This window comes from Pochonia chlamydosporia, chromosome 3 (genome assembly GCF_001653235.2).
Source record: "Pochonia chlamydosporia 170 chromosome 3, whole genome shotgun sequence".
NCBI classification, from domain to species: Eukaryota; Fungi; Ascomycota; class Sordariomycetes; order Hypocreales; family Clavicipitaceae; genus Pochonia; species Pochonia chlamydosporia.
In genome coordinates, this window is record NC_035792.1 from 1561613 (window position 1) to 1580930 (window position 19318).

General features: G+C 49.3%; 8 protein-coding genes across 8 annotated transcripts; 4 read left to right on the top strand and 4 right to left on the bottom strand.

Annotated features, from left to right (window-relative positions):
* Window positions 1–2293: 2293 nt before the first annotated feature.
* On the bottom strand, window positions 2294–3541 carry VFPPC_04372 (hypothetical protein; the record flags this gene model as incomplete). The annotated part of the gene is made up of 1 exon (XM_018283740.1): window positions 2294–3541. The coding sequence occupies one exon, from the start codon at window positions 3539–3541 to the stop codon at window positions 2294–2296; it is 1248 nt and encodes a 415-aa protein (XP_018144923.1).
* Window positions 3542–3900: 359 nt separating this feature from the next.
* On the top strand, window positions 3901–4461 carry VFPPC_13612 (pre-mRNA splicing factor CWC21; the record flags this gene model as incomplete). Its single annotated transcript, XM_018291387.1, has 2 exons — window positions 3901–4130; window positions 4188–4461. 2 exons carry the CDS (start codon window positions 3901–3903, stop codon window positions 4459–4461), a joined length of 504 nt encoding a protein of 167 aa, XP_018144924.1.
* Window positions 4462–5923: 1462 nt separating this feature from the next.
* On the bottom strand, window positions 5924–6835 carry VFPPC_13613 (mitochondrial substrate/solute carrier; the record flags this gene model as incomplete). The annotated part of the gene is made up of 2 exons (XM_018291388.1): window positions 5924–6647; window positions 6729–6835. The coding sequence occupies 2 exons, from the start codon at window positions 6833–6835 to the stop codon at window positions 5924–5926; spliced, it is 831 nt and encodes a 276-aa protein (XP_018144925.1).
* Window positions 6836–7864: 1029 nt separating this feature from the next.
* Window positions 7865–9653, top strand: VFPPC_13614 (feruloyl esterase B precursor; the record flags this gene model as incomplete). The annotated part of the gene is made up of 5 exons (XM_018291389.1): window positions 7865–8207; window positions 8257–8392; window positions 8452–8998; window positions 9043–9530; window positions 9587–9653. The coding sequence occupies 5 exons, from the start codon at window positions 7865–7867 to the stop codon at window positions 9651–9653; spliced, it is 1581 nt and encodes a 526-aa protein (XP_018144926.1).
* A 728-nt stretch (window positions 9654–10381) lies between these two features.
* Window positions 10382–10606, top strand: VFPPC_15777 (hypothetical protein; the record flags this gene model as incomplete). Its single annotated transcript, XM_018293530.1, has 1 exon — window positions 10382–10606. One exon carries the CDS (start codon window positions 10382–10384, stop codon window positions 10604–10606), a length of 225 nt encoding a protein of 74 aa, XP_018144927.1.
* Window positions 10607–13457: 2851 nt separating this feature from the next.
* VFPPC_15778 (synaptobrevin) lies at window positions 13458–14571 on the top strand (the record flags this gene model as incomplete). The annotated part of the gene is made up of 3 exons (XM_018293531.1): window positions 13458–13634; window positions 13694–13846; window positions 13897–14571. 3 exons carry the CDS (start codon window positions 13458–13460, stop codon window positions 14569–14571), a joined length of 1005 nt encoding a protein of 334 aa, XP_018144928.1.
* Window positions 14572–14747: 176 nt separating this feature from the next.
* Window positions 14748–16000, bottom strand: VFPPC_15779 (brct domain-containing protein; the record flags this gene model as incomplete). The annotated part of the gene is made up of 5 exons (XM_018293532.1): window positions 14748–15056; window positions 15114–15344; window positions 15397–15497; window positions 15545–15742; window positions 15796–16000. The coding sequence occupies 5 exons, from the start codon at window positions 15998–16000 to the stop codon at window positions 14748–14750; spliced, it is 1044 nt and encodes a 347-aa protein (XP_018144929.1).
* A 686-nt stretch (window positions 16001–16686) lies between these two features.
* On the bottom strand, window positions 16687–19052 carry VFPPC_04375 (anthranilate synthase component II; the record flags this gene model as incomplete). The annotated part of the gene is made up of 2 exons (XM_018283741.1): window positions 16687–18649; window positions 18733–19052. The coding sequence occupies 2 exons, from the start codon at window positions 19050–19052 to the stop codon at window positions 16687–16689; spliced, it is 2283 nt and encodes a 760-aa protein (XP_018144930.1).
* Between the last annotated feature and the right edge of the window lie 266 nt (window positions 19053–19318).

Sequence of the window (19318 nt, forward strand, 5' to 3'; positions counted from 1 at the left end):
TGAGAAAGCGTCAGTGGTGAGCAAAGCATAAAACAACAGATGCGCAAATGTATGCGAGAAAATAATGAACTAGTCCCTGAGATTCAATCGAAATAAGAAGAATGAAATCAACAGATGAGGCACGTCGGTGTAGAACTTCGACGCGAATCCCTACCTGACCTGTCCAACTACCAGTATTGTTGCCAACCATTTTTCCTGTTAATACTGCAGTTAGGTGAGTGATACTTCCAAGTTTGTACCCACCAGGGACGGACTTACCCTTTCTCTATCTTCAAACCAGTTGTCAGCTTGACCGCGTGCTCTCAGAGAGAGAGTCACTTTCTTCATATTCAGTTACTAATGTGTGCATTTATAGATGATGCCTAATAGATAGAGCATCGATGTCTCATGACGACAATCTCCACGTCATGTCAAGGGCCTGCTAGACGAATTTTCATCCACGGGAACGTCCCCCACTTGATTCTGATGCGTGAGCTGCGCTTGTTCCATTCTTTGCTGCTCAGCGATGCCTTCAGGCGTTCGAAGATACTCATCATATTCTGCGATACGCATGCCCAGTTCCTTAGCTGCGGCCTCGATTCTGGCAATATACCGCCCTCTTTTGGACAGGAACACAATATCTCCCATTGCCTGGCTCAGAAACTGCCTAGTATCATCAGCCGTGGCCCACTGAAGAATGTCAGGTTGTGATGGCGCAGCCGGTGGTGTTGCCGCGGCAGAAGAGTGCTGGTATGCAGCTGCAGGCTGTGCGGCCTGGGCGGAGGCAACAGCGGAGGCAGATGATGCAAAATGAGGTGGTTGAGGGTTATTGTTCTCTGTTTATGACAGTTCTGTTAGTGTTGGAGACACAAGATGAAAGGCAGAGGCAAGACTCTGCAGCCAAACATATCAGTCACATACCATGAAACGTACACCTCGAGCCACTCGCATTGAACCAGCAGTTGGTGCAACTGCCACACATCTGGCCGTCGTACACAACACATTGTGTCCATGGGCCGTGACCTTTGTGGCAATTCTTGCATGCGTGGATTGCGACTTGACCTGTGATGTGAGCCAACAAAGCCTCGACGTTGCTACGCCTCTCAATGTTTAGCCTTTGGTCGCTCCGTCGCTGTGTTGGCTCACGGCGTGCGTCTTCTCCGGCGAGCTTCTTACATAGCGCACTGTCAATCCTCAGTGAGTCGCCATATGCATCCATTGCCACATCTGCAGCTGTCCGATTTGGCATGTACCCGTCCATCCCCTCAGACAAATTTGCATTATTCGTTGGAGCTGGTGAAGGGCTATGGTGACTGTCAGAGACATAGTGCTGATCTAGCCGCAGCCCTTCCCTCTCTGCGATCAAAGCCTGCTCGATTGATGACGGAAGACCCGTGGTTGAGCCAATGCTATTGCCGAGTACACCAGTAGCCGCAAGCTGAACAGCATCGTCCAAGTTATTATTTGCATCAACCGTTGGGGAACGGCCCAACTCTGTGGTGTCTCCGATGACGCTTGAGTTTGAAGGCTGATGGACATATGCTTCAAGTTGTTCATGAGCTGTACTCGACAGAGACGAATGCCGACTGCCACGCCGAGGAGCAGCGTCGGCCTTCATGACCTTGCTAGCCTTGTCTCTCGCCGGCATGGTTCTTGGAATTGAGTAATTCACCCCGAATATTAAACTTGGCGGTATTGACGCAACTGGATCCGATGTAGGATGCCCATGTCTGCTAGGCGACGTGAGAGCACCACTTGGTGACAGTTGGTTTAGCTGACCGAAGTTGCTGAACGTGTTGAGGGTCTGGTCGCCGCTTTGCATCCCATACTGGGCAGCCCAGCGGCGATTCATGGCCCAATTTGATTGGCCTGTGGCCACTGAATGTGTTCTGCGTCACCTGGGCCCAAGTCCTGAAGGTAGCCACAGGTTTTGCGTCTGCAGATGTGGTGTAGAACATGAAAGTATAGACTATTATGAATTTGTAAAAGAAAATGCATAGGTAGGTAGATTCACAATTCGTCTTTTCAAAACAATGAAGACGACTTTGAATTGGAAGGAAGGAGCGTGGTAGGTGCCTGAGGCCTGTGAGAGGAAGTTCCCGATTGAGAAGCCGCAACTCACTTCTTGCTCACTTTCAGTTCACTTTGTGACAGGGGTGGGGAGAGGTCTAGTGTCATTCAAGCTCACAGGCATTTCAGCCAAACACTTCACCAGCCATCAACAAGCATTCTGGTACGTCATTTATGTCGTGTGATGGGGTTTATTTCTTTTGATATACTCTTTAATACCTAACTTTTCTACTTATGTTTTCCCTCAGCGCTGACCACCTTGCTTGTCCCACAGCCCGTCTGCTCTGCCCTCAGTGATCTCCTTCCACTGTTGGGCAAATTCTCTGAGTCCTCCATCACCAGCAAGACTGGCGTCGACAACCTCCTTTGGCAGCTTGTGAGCAGAGTACTGCGGAGTACTGAAGTTGAAGGCTGCGGGATCGTCTTTTTCGACAATTCTTAGTTCAGGAAAAGCATCGGGCTGGTACTCCAAGTCAGCCTCGTCATCGGTCACATCTGCGCCAACATCATCCACACCGACATCAATGCCAGTGTCGACAGGGACTGAGCCATAAAGAGGAGTTTTGACGTCCATATCAAGGAGTTCTTGCCATGAGAACATCAGGGGATCGGTGCGAGGAGCCCATGGGTTAATATCTATAAGACGAACTTTGCCTAAGCCACCTTCGCCCAGGGAGTCTTTAGGGATGTATACATCAAAGACGAACGATGCATCTGGGAAAGTAAGTCTCATCTTCTCCTTAAAGAAGAGATTGATTTTCTTCCAAATATGTGGGCGAAGTCCCCGCAAAAATTCGTAATAATTCCAGTCCCGCTGTGAAACGCCAATAAGCGTCCTATGCTTGACGAAGCAACGAAACTCCATCGAAACGTAGGGGTTGAAGAAGGGTCTGAGTACCAGAACTGGAGTAAACGGTCGAGATGGCGGCGCGGGGGTGCAATCGTCAAAGGCGTGATTGAGGTCATGCGCAATAAACGATGATGACTTGAGTAGGAGGTAGATATCGTTTGGTGAGGTGCATTTTAAGGTGTTTTGATGTGGTGACATCCATTTCGCATCTTTTGGGCTTGACCAATTCAGCTTGGGAGCAACCGCTCCGCCGAGTTCCGCAATAGTTTCTTTGATTTTGCTATGCGTCTCCGGGAATCTCTCATTTGGAGGCAGTCGAGGTGGCTGATCTTCATCTTCATCGTCCGAAGATTCATCATTTACTGTCGGTTGGTAACTGGCATTTGCGCCGGCCGAGTGCCACTCAGTATCAGCTGGAGTCGAAGCGACATCTTCATCAGCTAACAAGATCCCGTCCTCTTGTAGGTATGCCACGAACGACTGAGGCAATGGAATGATTCTCGATTTCAAACAACAGCTTTTGTAACTTGGGAACCACGCATCGTATGAGCAGTTCTGGATGTGATCTTTGGTAACTGGAGAGAAGACAAGCTCCCCACCATCAGACGGGTTTGCCTCAGCGCCCGGTGGTAAGTGCGGCATGATTGTGAGCAGTAATGGTGCTGTGGTGGGCAATACGTTGAAGGAAAAGTAAAAGCGCCTCAGGACTTCTGGTATATATATGACACCTGAGAGTTCTAGCAGACAACAAGTCCCGCTAAGTCTTGAGGCAAAACTCAAACTATTTTACATGGCTCATATCAGCAGCTAGTAAAGTTCCATACCGGAACACCCCACCATTTATCGGTTCTGCCGTTTTCCGTCACTGAACCGGGATTCACCGCCTACCTCATGTGGTTAATATCTGTGGTCGAAAGACTCCCCCCACCTCTTTGGAGCTGGTAATCTTCGAACTTATTACACTTGAACCATCTACCATTCCATAATTAATCAAGTTAAATATGTCAGAAAATGTTGGTCTATCTACACCGAGAGGTAGTGGCACCTCAGGATACGTCCAGAGAAACCTTGCTCACCTCAAACCTCGCGACCATGGAGCTCCATACCCCAAAGATCTAGATAGCTTGCGTCACAAGCAGCGGCAGCCTGACAAAGGCATCCTGGAACATGATCGCAAACGACAAATCGAGGTCAAAGTATTCGACCTTAGAGATAAACTAGAGGAAGAAGAGTACGTAATCATTATGTGGTGGCATATATGAGACTTCATTACTAAAAGTTTATTTAGAGTCGACGAGGAAGAGATTGAGAAACGATGCGACGAACTGCGCGACAAGCTTCTTGCGGAGATGGAGTCAGGTAAAAAGGGCTCTGGCCCAAGACGAACATTCAAAGAGCACCAAGTCCATGAAATGGCCGACGCGAAGATCAAGGAAAGCGAACGCTTAAGAAGGGCGCTTAAGATTAGCTCAGACTATGAGGAAGGCAGTCACTGGAAGAGACAAGAGGAGAGACTCCGCAATGCTCTCGAAAAAGATGCCGATGAAAAGGAAGGAGAGTGAAATTGGAGCCCGGATTAAACGCAGCCGGGTGGAAGGCTACGAAAGATATGATCTATTTGATGTCGACGACGCGCCATGATGTGGCATTACGGCAGTGACTATCTTGCCCGATTCCACTGTGCTGGCCGAGAAAGATACGACAGCGGATACTTACGTACATTTTAAGGCTGAGAGAGCCTTCAGATGCCAATATGGTGAAAGTCAAACAATCACGATGACGGAATATGAGGCCATTACGGAGACACGAACGTGACTGGAGAGAAGCCTGCAAGAAGGGCCGTCCGACAACCATCAATGTCGAGGATATCACAAATCACTCTATGTTTAATACTGAGCGAAATCACAACGTTGCAGAATGAAAGCGACGAGCAGCGCAATCGAGACATGATTGGACGTCCCAGAGAGCTGGGCAGCGCAGGTTATGACCATATTCATGATTAAGTAGGACAATAGTGTTGATATGAAAAATCTACTACACTAATATTGTTCAACTCACCTGAATTTGACTTCATGACGATGAATTCAATTTACTGACAGCAGCGCCTTCTTGTTGAGCTGTTTCGTCCAACCTCATGCGTCTACTGGACACCAGAATATCCGCTGACTAGGGCTTTCTGGTTCAAATCTGGCATGACAACTTACTGACATCAAATTGAAGTTGCCACAATCCCGAAATGCAAAGGACTTTATTCAATCCGCTGTTAATTGGAACCAAGTCCACTGAGACTTGCGGTTAATGAGCGGATCCGGCATGGGGAGTGGTGAAGGGGCTTGCTTTCGCTGCGGTGGTTCCGGATCGGTGCGCAAAAGAATTGACGTGATCTAGATTCTAATATTCAAGATGTTCGCAACAGCAGCTTGTGTCTGGTCCTACCGCAGCCGGTGCAACGAGGAGCTGGTTCGGGAAAGAGGGTCGATCCCAGGGGCAGGACTTACCAGACCCTTCATCTTCGTCGCAGGTAATTAACGCTTACGGCATTTCTCTGCAACTTCGGTTACTTTCCACCAAGCATTCTCGTCAAGATCATAGGCGAGACCTTCATCTTGCGGATAAACCATCAAATGTCGTTCGTTGTATCGCTCTGCCAACTACCAATGTCATGAACCATGACATCTAAAAGAATAAGTGGGGTACTTGAGAATTGTTATTATACAGGCCGGTTTTGAGTGACTCGAGCATCCTACAGGACCAAAGAACATCTGACGTTTTACAGATTGCAGAGTCTCAAAACAAATTCGTACACACCGAGAGTGATGACAGCCGAAGGGATCGACCGTGCAAGGTGAGGGGTTAGGCCTCCATATAACCCGCCGAGCCCTTCCGATTTCCAGACCAAATGAAAACAATGTACAAGACCTTTGTATGGGGGCACTCCGTTCTCTAGAGGTGCTTGACGTAATCTGGTCCTCACAACCTACCGCCAAGTTAGCTTCAGCAGAGTGGAAGGGCGGGCTGCATACCTCATACCTCATGAGGGTAAGTGAGAAACACAGCAGCAAGCTTCGCCGCGCCAGCGGCTCCGCTGGTACTGATCCAAGTCTCGAGCTCTCCCGACGCCCAGCCACTACCCCCGAGTCCGTACTGTATCATGACCTTCAGCCGCTCGTAAATGACAAGATGCATCGCTGTCTCGATAGTACCCAGGTAGCTGGCGCTCAAGCCTCGGTAAAGTCCACGCATGCCCTCTGTTTGGACAACCTGACGAATGCAGTCCACACTATTACGGTATTGTCGTGCAGCAACACCACTCGATTGCGTTCTTGCTTTGTCGAGCTGCAGTCTCGTCTTGACCAGCCAAATAGGATTGGTCAACGTTGCTGTAGCAATTCCAGCTGCGACCGCAGCTTGCGCGTGGACGATGGAATCGGTCTCGGGGCGATTCAACACTGACGCACCCAGATGTTTGCAGTTGCCATACACATAGAACTTGATGGCAGAGGCGGGAACGACACCGGCAAGGCTAGGACCTAAACCGCGAAAGAAGCCACGCCAACCTTCGCCATATCGTATTGAACGGATGATATGAAAGGTTTCGCGAACGTGAGTGAAGCCCGGCCACACATGGTGGCTAGATGGAGGACGTAGCAAAGGGCCACGGTTCGTGTTTCGGTAAAAGTCGGATTGGAGTCTTGTTCGAAGAACGTCAAGGGGTGAGGTGACAACTGAGGTGACCAGACCCCCGGAACTATGCGCAAGTCAAAATATGTCATGTTCCCATGAGTTGACGCAAGGTGGATGGATGCTGCAGAATGCAAATGGAACTTACGCGCCAGCAACAAGATGTGACCAAGGCTGGCTTGTATGAGGGTTCTGGCGAATATGGGATTGATTTAATACGACGGTCGATCTTTGAGCTGGTGAGGCTTCTTCCATGGTGACCCGTCGGACGACGCGAGCTGCTTGGAGTTTTCACCAAAGTTTGGGATCCCAAGGCCAGCATGGCTGCTTCAAGACCATTCAATGTAGTGTTTGCCTGGACCGGGCATGTGCATAAGGTGTGCACATGTACAGATAAGTCGTGTTTGGTGTCACACAACCAATAGGTGTTTAATGTTACTTCAAGCAGACACGGATTGCATGGGCCGAACCAGTGAAAACGTTAAAAGTCAATGGGCTATGAATTTGATGTCAGTTCAATGTGGTCAATGGCGTCTGTCGGATTTTACGACGCCTCACTTGGTTCACGACGTTTCAAGTACATGCGGTGATGTCTTACATTTCAGGCTCACAGAGTATCTAGGGTTCAAGTCTCTTGGTAGGACATGTCGGCACTGATAGCTTTACTGGCCTCTATTAGCATCAATGATGACATACTTAAGTAGACATACGGAGTAGTACATGCCTAAAATTCGCTGTTGCTGCACTTCTATGCCTTCTAAGTTGAGAAGTCTGAGTCTGGCACGGGACGGAAATGACCTCGAATCCTACTCTATCATACTTGAGTATAGACCATTGACGAACCAAACCACGTACCACCCTTTCCATCGTGATCTGGCTGAATCAGGCTGCTTGGGTCTGAAAAGAGGAGACACATAGACTTTCTCAATGTATGTCAATTGACGATCGCCTGCATTCGCCCAACAGCAACAGGGTATCTCAGCGTCGCATCCCGTCGGTCAGCATTTGCCATAGTCTCTCACCCCAGCCTTGTTGATCACCATCCTAGTCACCACCAACATGAACCCGGCAAGTTTGCACAGCATCGGCCGTCCAACCCTACAAAACTGCCAGATGAATGGCAGCCCCATGAGGCTCACAGAGCTCTAATGGCACGGTACGGGATACTAGCAAGACGAGATATTGTACTCCACCGATAGTAATCTACCTCGCATGAGATCGTCCCCTCACCACCACTCTCAGAAGCGACAACAGCGCGAGCAACGCATCTCAAGTCTCTGCATCATGCTGTCCGTGCTCTCAGCAGTATTGGCTCTCTCAGCCGTGAGCTACGGCACCACAGGGAACACCGACTTCAAAAACCGATGCCTTTCTCTTGAGCCAGAGAAGCTGGTTGACAACTCGCAGCGCATGCGCCTCGAATATGTCACCAACGGCACAACCCTCGAGTTCCCAGACAATGACGCGTCGTGCAACCGAGCTACGCAACTCGTGTCGACCAACCTGTGCCGCATAGCGCTTTACATTGCCACGTCTGAGCGCTCTGGTATTACCTTTGAGCTTTGGTTGCCCGAGGCGTGGACGGAGGCTAGATATATTGCTACTGGGAATGGAGGCGTAGATGGATGTGCGTTGGCGTCTCATTTCAACATTGACATTTACTAACCACTGCGTAGGCGTCAAGTATGAGGATCTGGCGTATACGACTGCCAATGGTTTTGCTGCCATGGGCACGAACAACGGGCACAATGGCACAACGGGCGTGGCATTCCTAAATAATCCTGATGTTGTCGAGGACTTTTCATACCGAGCGTAAGACATTCATCCACCGCAGATTATAATGACCATATTGCTAAATCGGCTGTTCAAAGTCTTCACACTGGCACCGTCGCGGGCAAATTACTAACCAAGGCGTTTTACAACAAACCACCCGCTCACTCATACTTCATCGGCTGCTCCCTCGGTGGGCGGATGGGCGTCAAAGCAGCAGAAGCATACCCAGAAGACTACGACGGCATCGTCGCTGGCTGCCCAGCCGTCGACTTCCTCCACCTCCAAGGCGAAAGAGCCATGTTCTACCCCATCACCGGCCCCGTCAACTCCCCCAACTTTATCACGCCAGACCTCTGGACGGGCCTGATACACAACGAAGTCCTCAAGCAGTGCGATCTCCTAGACGGCGTGAAGGACGGCATCATCGAAAACCCGGGCAAATGCCACTTCCGGCCTGAAACTCTACAGTGTCCAAAATCCAAGACGTCAGGCTGTCTCAACGCACAGCAGGTCCAGCAACTCCGTAGGATTTACGCCCCGTACACATTCCCCGACGGATCCCTCATATTCCCTCGCATGAACCCCGGAAACGAAGAACAAGCCGTAAAGAAGTTCTTTGCCGGTGCACCATTCAGTTACTCGCAGGTACGTACATCCACGCCCTGTAACACACGCACTGACATAAGCAGGACTGGTTCCGCTACGTCGTCCTCAACGACTCAACCTGGGACGCAATAAACTACAACTCCTCTCTCGCGGCCGTAGCAGACGCCGAGAATCCCTTCAACATAAGGACCTTCCCGCGTGCGTTGCCCTCGTTCAAAGCACGTGGCGGCAAGATGATAAGTTACCACGGCGGACAGGACAACCAAATCACCATGTTTAACACGGAGCGATTCTGGGACTACATGGCAAGTGAGGATGAGGATTTACACGACTACTATCGCTTCTTTCGGGTTTCCGGCATGTTTCACTGTAATTCTGGGCCGGGGGCATGGGCTTTCGGACAGGGAGGCGGTGCGCCGGCCGAGGGGATTCCGTTCGTGAAGGAGAGGAATGTGCTTGCTGCTATTGTTGCGTGGGTGGAAAGAGGACAAGCGCCGGGGGGTTTGGAGGGGACCAAGTTTGTGGATGATACGGTTGAGCTGGGTGTTGATTTTAAGCGTGTTCATTGCTTGTGAGTTATCAACTGGTGCTCTGAGTTCTGGTGAGATGGGTGCTAATGTGATGCAGATATCCGAAGACGCAGACTTATATTGGCGGGAATTACAAGCATGCTTCGAGTTGGAGGTGTGTTTAGCTGTGAATATCATTTAGCATGGACAGGTAACGCCGGTATATATAACACATCGACTCGGTAGATATCAAATCTTGTCATCACTCTCTTCTGAGCATGTGTTCCGTGCTCCTGTTCCGACTTTGCAGCTCAATATCCGTTGTGACCATGATCCTGTTATCTGATTTACTCCTCGAGCTGTGAAACGTCCCGTCCCGCATGCACAATGGACCCTTGGTGTGCACCACCTCTGCCGACTTGGCTGTTTCTTCGTACGGCGCAAAGAGTCTGGTGATTTTGCGGAATAGCATGTGAAAGCAGGGCCGCATGACGATGATGGTTGCAGCTATTATGCCGATGAATTCTTCAACCATGGCAATCGTGTTGGGGAGGGTAGAGTTCCCTGACCACCAAATTAGTTGAATGTATTCGCGCGCTCTTGAAACGAACTTACAGTGAGGGTCACGGTTCGCCTTGCCCTTCGGAAGAGGCATGTACATCAACACGAGACGCCATATGGCGCAGCACGTATGCCTACGAATGTTAGCAGGGCAGCGACAACGATGCTGAAGTACTTACACAACACCCAGTGCCACCAGGAATAGAAACTGCAACAACTCTCTCTTTCTGTGTTCCACGCACAACAGCGTCGGAAAAGGCATTAGAATGATCCACGCTGATGTGAGTATGTTGATGTACGCGTTTGCCAATCGGAATAAGTCGTTATCAATACATGTTCCAGGCGTGGCTTTATGCCAAGCCTTGCGAGTCGGCGTGCACTGGAAGGTGGACACAAATGTTGCGCCGATGTAGTAGCCTGCTACTACGAAGGTGAGGATGTAGTTGATGAGTTGGGAGGCTCGCACACCGCGGGATATGGCTGTGCGGAAGATGCTCATGTAGATTATGCAGATGGACAGCTTGGTGCACCCTGTTGCGAGTTTGAAGAAGATTTGGTTGAGATAGAAGAGCTGTAGGGTTAGTCTTGGGGATATAGACCTGGAGAGGGATGAGATTTGACCTACGAAATTGGGGATATGAGATTTGCGTATGGCGGGTGGGATATCAAGCTTGTGGTAGCCATAGCCCCATTGGGTTGATGCTAGAATAGTTAGCAATGGGTTTCGAAATGGCATCTTAACGTAATTTACCTCCGATGTTGAAACCAGCTTGACAGGTTGCCAGCACCTGTAGTTGGTCAGACGTGACGGGTGTGTCTTAGACTGGACATAGGGCTCACCAATGCTGTCATGAGAAGGTAATCAGAGAGACCTAGGACCCTCTTTGAGCCGCGATATGAAAATCTCCATATCGCCAGAAGGCCAGCTATTGTGCAGAGCGTGACCGTTGTTGCGATAAGAGGCCCAGAGTTGTTAGGTCCATTGTAATACTCGGACATTCCGACGGCCTAAATCAGCGTAGATGAGAGGCAGAAGCAACAACGGTGCAAATCACCTCAAGTTGTTGCCTATCGCAGAAATTGAGTGCCATGAACATGAGTTGAGCAATTCCAAGAGCAACGCCGAGTGTCTGGTAATGGGATGGGCACTTCCTCGGGGTGTTTGTCCGGGCCGTTGGGACACTGTTCTAGTTGGTGTTGCGCTTTTCCCCAGGACCTGGAGCAAAGCTGACGAGATCAACATATCTCGTTCCCGAATGAGTTTCCCCCTTGGATGGCAGTCCATTCCTTCCTTGGCCGTGTGGGGGTTTGACTGGGATGCTTCGGATGTCGCTGATCGTGAACGCTGCCTTTTCTCTTCCTGCTCTTACTGATAAGTCGAGGGGATGGTATTAAGCAAAGAGTTTGTCCAAAAGCATTTCGACTGCCTCTAAACTCAAAAATCTCCAAGCATCAGGCTGTTTGGCAAACTCTTCCTTTGGAACTGGGATGCTGTACGATTGAAGATGCATGGGGGTACAACCCCTGTTGGTTGCGTTATGCAGAAGTTCTTTGGATCGTCCCAACACGGGATAAAGCAGGACGGCAGATGTGATCCTCATTTATGCGCTTGCTCAAGGCTGGGTGTCAGCAGCCATGTTTGCTTTAGGACCATCTGGCCATGATTCTCCATGATGCATTGATAAGTTAGTGCTTCTTCAGCCACCGGTACACCCGGTCCGCAATCTCAAGGTTATTCTTCTCCATAAAGAACATATGTCCGTTGCCATGAATGCCCTCCTTGCCTAGATCTGCATACTCTACATCTACGCCAGCCTGTTTTAGATACTTGACGGTGCAGTAATCATATGGGGCGTGAAACGATGCTTCACCCGTAACAACAAGTTCTGGGATTTTGCCTAGGTTGGTCAGTTGCTTCGCGGGGGCCTTTTGCATGATGCACTCGTTGTGATCAGCGTCGATTGCCGGCTCTATGATTGTCTTGATGTTTTCTGCGTTCTTTCCTGCGGGCGGTTTGTATCCGATGGCAAGGTCAGTGAGGCCAAAGGCGAAGGCCGGGTCGTTTCCAAACGGTGGGCGAAGCATGAATGGCGGACCGGACGGCTCGAGCTGGATGATGCCCTTGATGTGGTTTGGTCGCATGTCTCCGATCCTCCAGCCTATCTCAATGGTCAATAAAAACCATATCTGCGAGTTGCAGTATTTGGTTGAAGATGATTACCGTATGCACCCGCCTGGGAGTGACTGATGATATAACAGTCGCCTACAAGATCTACCAGAGCTGAGTATGCCTGCGCATTCTGTTCCTCACTTAGGAAGCGATCAGTTTGCAACTGCACCTGGCTCCTGTAAAAGGCGTCAAAGGTTGGGTCGCCCATACGACCAGTGCCGGGCCATTGAGTGTGAAGCCTCGCCTGCGGCCATTGGTTACCGTTGTTTGCTACGTTGGTGAAGATGTCAGAGACGGAATCGGGTGAGCCAATTGATCCCATGTTCCCCTGTCCAGGAGACCAAAAGGAGCGCCCGCGTGAAGGCTGATCAGAGAGGTAGACTGTGTGACCTTTGGAGATGAAATAGGATGCCCACCCTGGCCGTCCATCTGGAGTATCGAGAAAGTTGGTGCCAGTTTGAGCTGCGCCAGCAATGAAGATGATGGGAAGTGATGACTTCGCTGGAGCTGGATTGGGGGAAAGCTTCTCGACATAGATTTGCCCTATGAGAGCCAATGATGTAGAATTGGTTGTTTTATCCTGGTTTACTGTATTAGATATGCGTGAAAATAGTGAAAGGTGAGACTTGCTGTCACGTTTGTATATTGTCCGCCAACGTAGAGAACCTCTCGCTTGGGAACAATGTCCAGGAGCTGGGAATTGTTGATTTGAGCATTGCTTCCTAGAAAAGCGATCTGCGTCAAATACGTAAGGGAGGCGAAGGAACCGAAGTTGACCATGGTAACCCAATGCTGTAAGTACTGTAAAGACCGTGGGAAAGAGACGTGGTGTTTTTGGGAAGAGAGGAGGTTAAAGATGGAAGGAGCTGCAGGTTGGACTTGTAGATGAACGTGGGGCGGATGCAGGTAAGAAACTAGTATGTCTTGACATTGAGGCTCACATCTTCCCTTGAACCACTATCAGCATTTGTTTGACAAAAATGATTTAGTTCAAAATCCGTCATCACTCGTTTGTGTCGTCCAGACTTGAGATTTGGTAACTTACACGATACACTGCTCGCTGCATCCTACCTACCTACCTAGGTAGGTACCTAGTAGGTAGTTTGCGGGTTGACAGCTCAACATTCGTGTGGCGTTGAAGCTTCAGCCACATCAACCCACCACCACCAACTCGAGCTGCCACATCACACGTCACTGCTTCCGTTGATCAACCCGTCAAGACTTCATACTTACAACCTGCTTCAACATTGTGCACAACATGGCCCGTCTATCGCAGGGCCCTGTCCAGGGAAGCACCGCGCCTGCGTCATCCGATGTCGCCGTCGCGGAATTGACACAGTTGCTCCTACGCTTGCAGCACAACCTCCTCCATCCGAGCCCAGACCGCGAAAGACGGCTTCGAACAAGCGAGTACGAGAGAGCAAAGGTCGAAGCTGTAAGATAGATCTGGACCACTACATACAGGTAACAAGCGACTGACATGGTATCGTACAGAACCTGGAATACGCCCGGGCCGTCTTGACGAAGCTCGAACAAGATGCCTTACATGTGAAAGCTCCAACCAGAAGGATGGAGACACAGAATCTCTTGAACGTGAACCGGGAACGACTGGAGACACTTCTGGACAGACTGGAAGATCTAAGACACGTTAGTGTTAATTCCCTGTAGAAAGTCATTAGTTCTAACCAGTGCTATAGATGGCTGTAGACGACGACAACAGCTCCGAAGAAGAAGACCTCCTGGGACACATCATCCCCACACCAAGCGAAAGCATGGATTCACGATCCTCAGACACACGAGACGATTCACAAATTCTCGAAACGCCCCCAGCTCCCCCGACCCCGGAACCCATCCCAACACAAGAACCCGTTCCGCCTCCAGCATCTACCATTCCCACAGTTACACCAACGCAAACCACACAAACACTCCGATCCCGCCCCTCTGTACAGCCAACGCCATCTCCACAAGCATCCTCATCACATACCACCGCCCGAGCAGCCCTCTTCGCAAACCGCCAAAAGCCCTCTGAACCAGAAACAACCACCGCCACAGCCGAAGCCATCATCGAGAACCAGAAAGCAGAGCAGGACGATTTGACGAATTCGATCCTCGAAATAGCAAGTGCCTTGAAGGAGAGCTCCAAGAGATTCGCATCCACGTTGGAAGAAGACATGGTTACACTGCAAAAAACCGATGCGGGCATGTCCAAGGCGGAACAGAGCATGGAGTCGGCTTCCGGTCGGATGGGCACATTACGAAAGATGACGGAGGGGAAGGGCTGGTGGGGACGTATGATATTATATGCGTGGGTGTATGGCCTGATGGTTGGGTTAATCTTGTTGGTGTTTGTGATGCCAAAGTTGAGGTTTTAATGCGTAATGAATGGGTCATGATGGAGATATCAGTTGTATCATGTATAGCCTGTAAGGTAAATTTGTATTAATTTATGAGATGATGAATTAAGTTCTTCTTTGGCTCGTCTGTCATGTGTGATATGGTGTTTGTAGCTTCAGTTGCTGTATCTGTGTGCATCCTTAGATGTCATTCATTATTTGCAATCTGCGTCCATTTCTTCGTCATCCGTGTCAAACTCCGTCATGGGCGTATCAGCCTCGATTACCTCCATCTCATTATTCCCCTGATCATCAGTTGAACTAACATCCATCACATCCGTAAATTGTCCCTCCAAAGCATCGCTCATGTCGTAACCAACACCTTCGTCCTGCGTGTCTGTCGTACCCTGGGCTCTGTTATCAACCACATCTTCTTCAGGAGAGAGTCCCCTGAGAGCCCTATTCAGCTCAAAACAATAATCCCGAGAGAACAATTTATATCTCCCGGTGGACTTTCCCCTCATCTAGCAATATTTAGCAGCTATTTTCACCGCGGCAACCCATCCTGCGATATAACTTACCGGTGGTGTGTACTGAAACTTATCAGCAGGCCTGGTAGCAAATCTAACCAACCGCTCTTCATATTCGATCCCAGTCTTCTTTTCAAAGTACTGCTTGAGAGCACTTAGCTGAATGTCATAAGTGGTGGGATATTCAGTCTCCAAATGATAGTGCGGCCGTGAATCGCCTTTCCGTTTCGAGAACTTGGCTCCGAACCAATATAGATGCGGTCTCGCATTGGATTCATAAAGCTGAACACATAAGCAACTTGACAAACTTGGCCAATTTGAGTGAGTGACGTACGTAGAGAGTATGCTTTTCCACATGACCTGTCTCTGGAACAAATCGAGTCAATTCAATTTCGTATGGAAATAGCAGGTCATCCACGTATACATGATACAGGTCTAACAAGAATTAGCGACTTGTAGGTACAGCCACCTGATATACATACTAGGGTCGATGAAGCGCTCTCCTAGCCGTTTTCCGTCTTCGAGGCGCTTCATCTTACGCTCATCTTCTTTCTTCTTGTCATACTCGATGCGAAGATTATGATAATATTCGGGACGACGAGATTCGTGGCCACCGCCCATGGCGAGGAGGAACCAGTCGTAGTCGACTATGTAGCAGCCGCTTTTGAGGGCATGTTTGACTATTACCAATTAGCAAGATAATATATAGGCGACGGAGGTAGGCTAAGCGTACTAATGGGACCATGGGCTTCGAACTGCTCCTTGGAACAGAGTAGATGAGTGACGCTTTCGTCAAATGTATCCAAAAACACGCCTTTGCGTTGTCTAGCCCAATTCTTGAACTGCTCGATTGTGTTCTGCACGGGGAGAGGTCCCGCCGCAGCCATGACTACCCTCTTGAAGATATGGCTGACATTGTTGAGTGAACCTCTTGGCATGTTGAAGGGTTGTATACGTTCAAACCATGGAAAGGGTAGACAATAGATTCCAAAAGCTGAACAATGGCTGGGATATTTTGGGGATTATTTGCGGGTATTTCACAATAGAGTTATTGGTAATTGTGAATTGATCTTACATCACAATGAGTGTGCGCCAAGTCTTTCGGTTTCGGTTTTGAGGTTGTGCGAGTGAAATGGAAATGTAGAAAAGATGCAAAGGTGAGGCTAGTTATAGTCAGTCTGGTGTAAAATCCTAGCAAAAGAAGTAAAAGAAAAGTGGTCTGCAATTGCAAGATGAAGTCGAGGAGACCATATGGATAGACCTTAAAAGTCCAAAGATTATATGTTTGACCAGGAATAGACGTAATAGGTAACTTGGAAAGGCATGTGGTTTTTCGTTTAAATGCTCCGGATTGTGAAATCCGTGACACTTGGCGACGGAGAGAACATGAACTGTTTGGACAACCGGAGCCGCTCGCTGGACAAGTGCTAAGCCACGAGTCCATGATTGTCAAAATACTCAACCTACACTAGATTTTTCAGTATTCGACGCAGTAAACTGTTCGATTATGCCGTTCTAATCTTGTAATTAAGCCCATTCAGCAGATTGGGAGCTTGTACCAGGGTTGGAAAGGGGAATGTTTGCCATCCAAGCAATAATTTATTCTCTATGCCGCATCTATACATTATCGAATCGCCTTGCCAGCCTTGACAAACGCATCAATTTTCGTTAGGCTCTGTCTTCCGTCCTCTTCAACACCGCTGCTAACATCCACGCCGATTACACGATCGTTGAGGTCTCCAAGCGCATGGACGGCTTCAGCAACGTTCTCTGGGCTCAACCCCCCCGCAAGGAATATCCGTAGATCAGGATCTCTTGTCAACACGTCTTTGACTTTGGAGACATCCAGCAGCTTTCCGGACCCAGCACCTGAATCAAGCAGCGGAACGGTATGATAGCCACGTTGTCCGATTCCAACGTGGTCCGGTTTAAATGACCGTATGACGGGGACTGGAATCATCTTGGCCCACTCGAGAGGTTCCTCTCCATGGAGTTGCACAGCGTCCAGGTTATATAGTCTCTGCTTTTCTAAAATCTCATTTAGAGGTTGGTTTTGGAAGACTCCCACCAACCGCGTTCTTGCGCTTTGCAGACGAGCCTCGGCAGCGGCGAAAAAGTCGGTGGCACCGTCCTTTGAGATGGACTCTTCCGGTCTGTTTGCCAAATTGTCATGTACTGAATGAACAACTTCCGAAATGGCTAAGGCAGTCTGATGCGAGACGCATCGCTTGGTTCCAGGTACCAAAATGATTCCCACAAAGTCAGCTTTGGAATCCACGGCTTGCTTTGCTGCCTCCGCGCTTCGAGTCCCGCAAACCTTTACAAAGAGTGGCTTTGTCTGTCGTTTCTTTTCCGCCGGTTTGGACCCTGAGCATAACTCTGCGATAAACGATGTCGCGTCTGGTGCCCGCATGATTGACTCGCCAACAAGAACGGCGTTGACACCGTCATTCTTGCAAACAAGCACGTCTTTGTAACTGTTGATACCGGAAAGGGCGCAAATCAATGTGTTTTCGGGCACCATTTTACGTAGCCGGCCGGTTGTGTCCATGTCCACTTCGAAGCTTTCCAAGTTTCTGTTGTTGACGCCAATGACTTTCGAGCCAAGCTTGACAGCAATTTCCATTTCCTCTGCAGTTTGTACTTCAACCAAGGGCTCCATTCCCAATGAGATGGAGTACTTGTACAAACGCTCAAGAACCTCGGTCTCGAGCATTTTGACAATCAGCAGCACTGTGTCTGCGCCAGCGAGTCTTGCTTCCAGAATTTGATACTCGTCAAAGATAAACTCCTTTCGCAGGATGGCAGGTCGATTTGGCATACCATCAAGGACTTGTCGGACGGCGCGTAGGTCCTCAATGCTGCCCTTGAACCATTCCGGCTCGGTAAGCACAGAGATGACACTTGCTCCAGCCAATGCGTACTTTCTGGCCTGCACTGGCGCATTGATTTCAAGTGCAAAAATACCCTTTGAAGGAGAGCCACGTTTGATTTCTGCCATCAATGCTACGTCAAATGGTGTCTGCTTCAGGCGAGCCACAAATGGTACCAAGGGAGGAGCTGCATTCAAGTCATAAGCTGCTTGCAGGTCAGACATCCTCTGGGAAGGAATCTGTTTTTGAACCTCTACAGCAGCTCGTCGGTTTGCATAAATCCTTTGAAGGATGTTGTTCTTTTTGGGTGCAACTGTTGCAGTGGTGCCGTTTGTGGCCGCCGCCTTTTGCAGCTTGGCGTTCTCTTCCCAGGTGCCGCCTTGCATGTGGAGGAAATTTTTGATGATTGTACGACCATGAGCAGTAAGAATGCTCTCGGGGTGAAATTGTACGCCTTCCATCGCAAATTTCTTGTGGCGGACACCTTGAATGATGCCTTGTGAGCCGTCATCCTTGGCTACCCAAGAAGTCACCTCCAAGCAATCGGGCAGTGTCACACGAGCTCCGGCCAAAGAGTGATATCGAGTGACAGGCAGATCTTGTTCAAGTCCGGCAAAAACGCCCTTGGAATCATGGGTCAAGGGCGATGTCTTCCCATGTAGCCATTCGCCGGCAGATCCGACCTCGCCACCATATACGTCAAACATGCATTGCCTAGGTAACGTTAGTATGTGTTGTCCTTTTATTTCACCTTGTTGAGTATACAACGACAAAAACAAACAGTGATTGCAACTTACAATCCCATGCATACGCCAAAAATGGGAATCTTGCCGGCGAAGTGTCGGATGGCATCTCTGCTGACACCGGAGTCGGTGGATGGGTGGCCTGGACCGGGGCTGATGATAAGCTGAGTTGGGTTCTTTTTTACCAGCTCTTCAATAGTGATTTGATCGTTTCGGAAAACATGGACTGTAGCACCTTCAAGTACTAGGTATTGATAGATATTCCAGGTGAACGAGTCGTAGTTGTCGATAAGAATGAGATTAGAAGCAGTGGCCACTGGAGGTGAGGGCTCTGGCTGGTGGGGTGAATGATCAACAAGAGCAGGAGTTGACATCTTGGCGAGGAGTCCAGAGAGTCCAAAAATTGATGAAACTGGACAATTGAGAAATACCAACGATGCCAGCTACCTGAAAGGCAAATGTGCTGACAGATAATGGAAGTGTCGGCTTGTCAGCGTGGTGAGTCAAGGTGCGCCCAAAAAGTGATCTGGCAGCAGTTGTAAAGAAAAATGGCCGACAAATCAGATAATCGCACTGTGTGCACAAGGGTATCGGCAGGGTTAATAGTCAGTGTAAAAATACAGTGCACAATCTCTGCCTC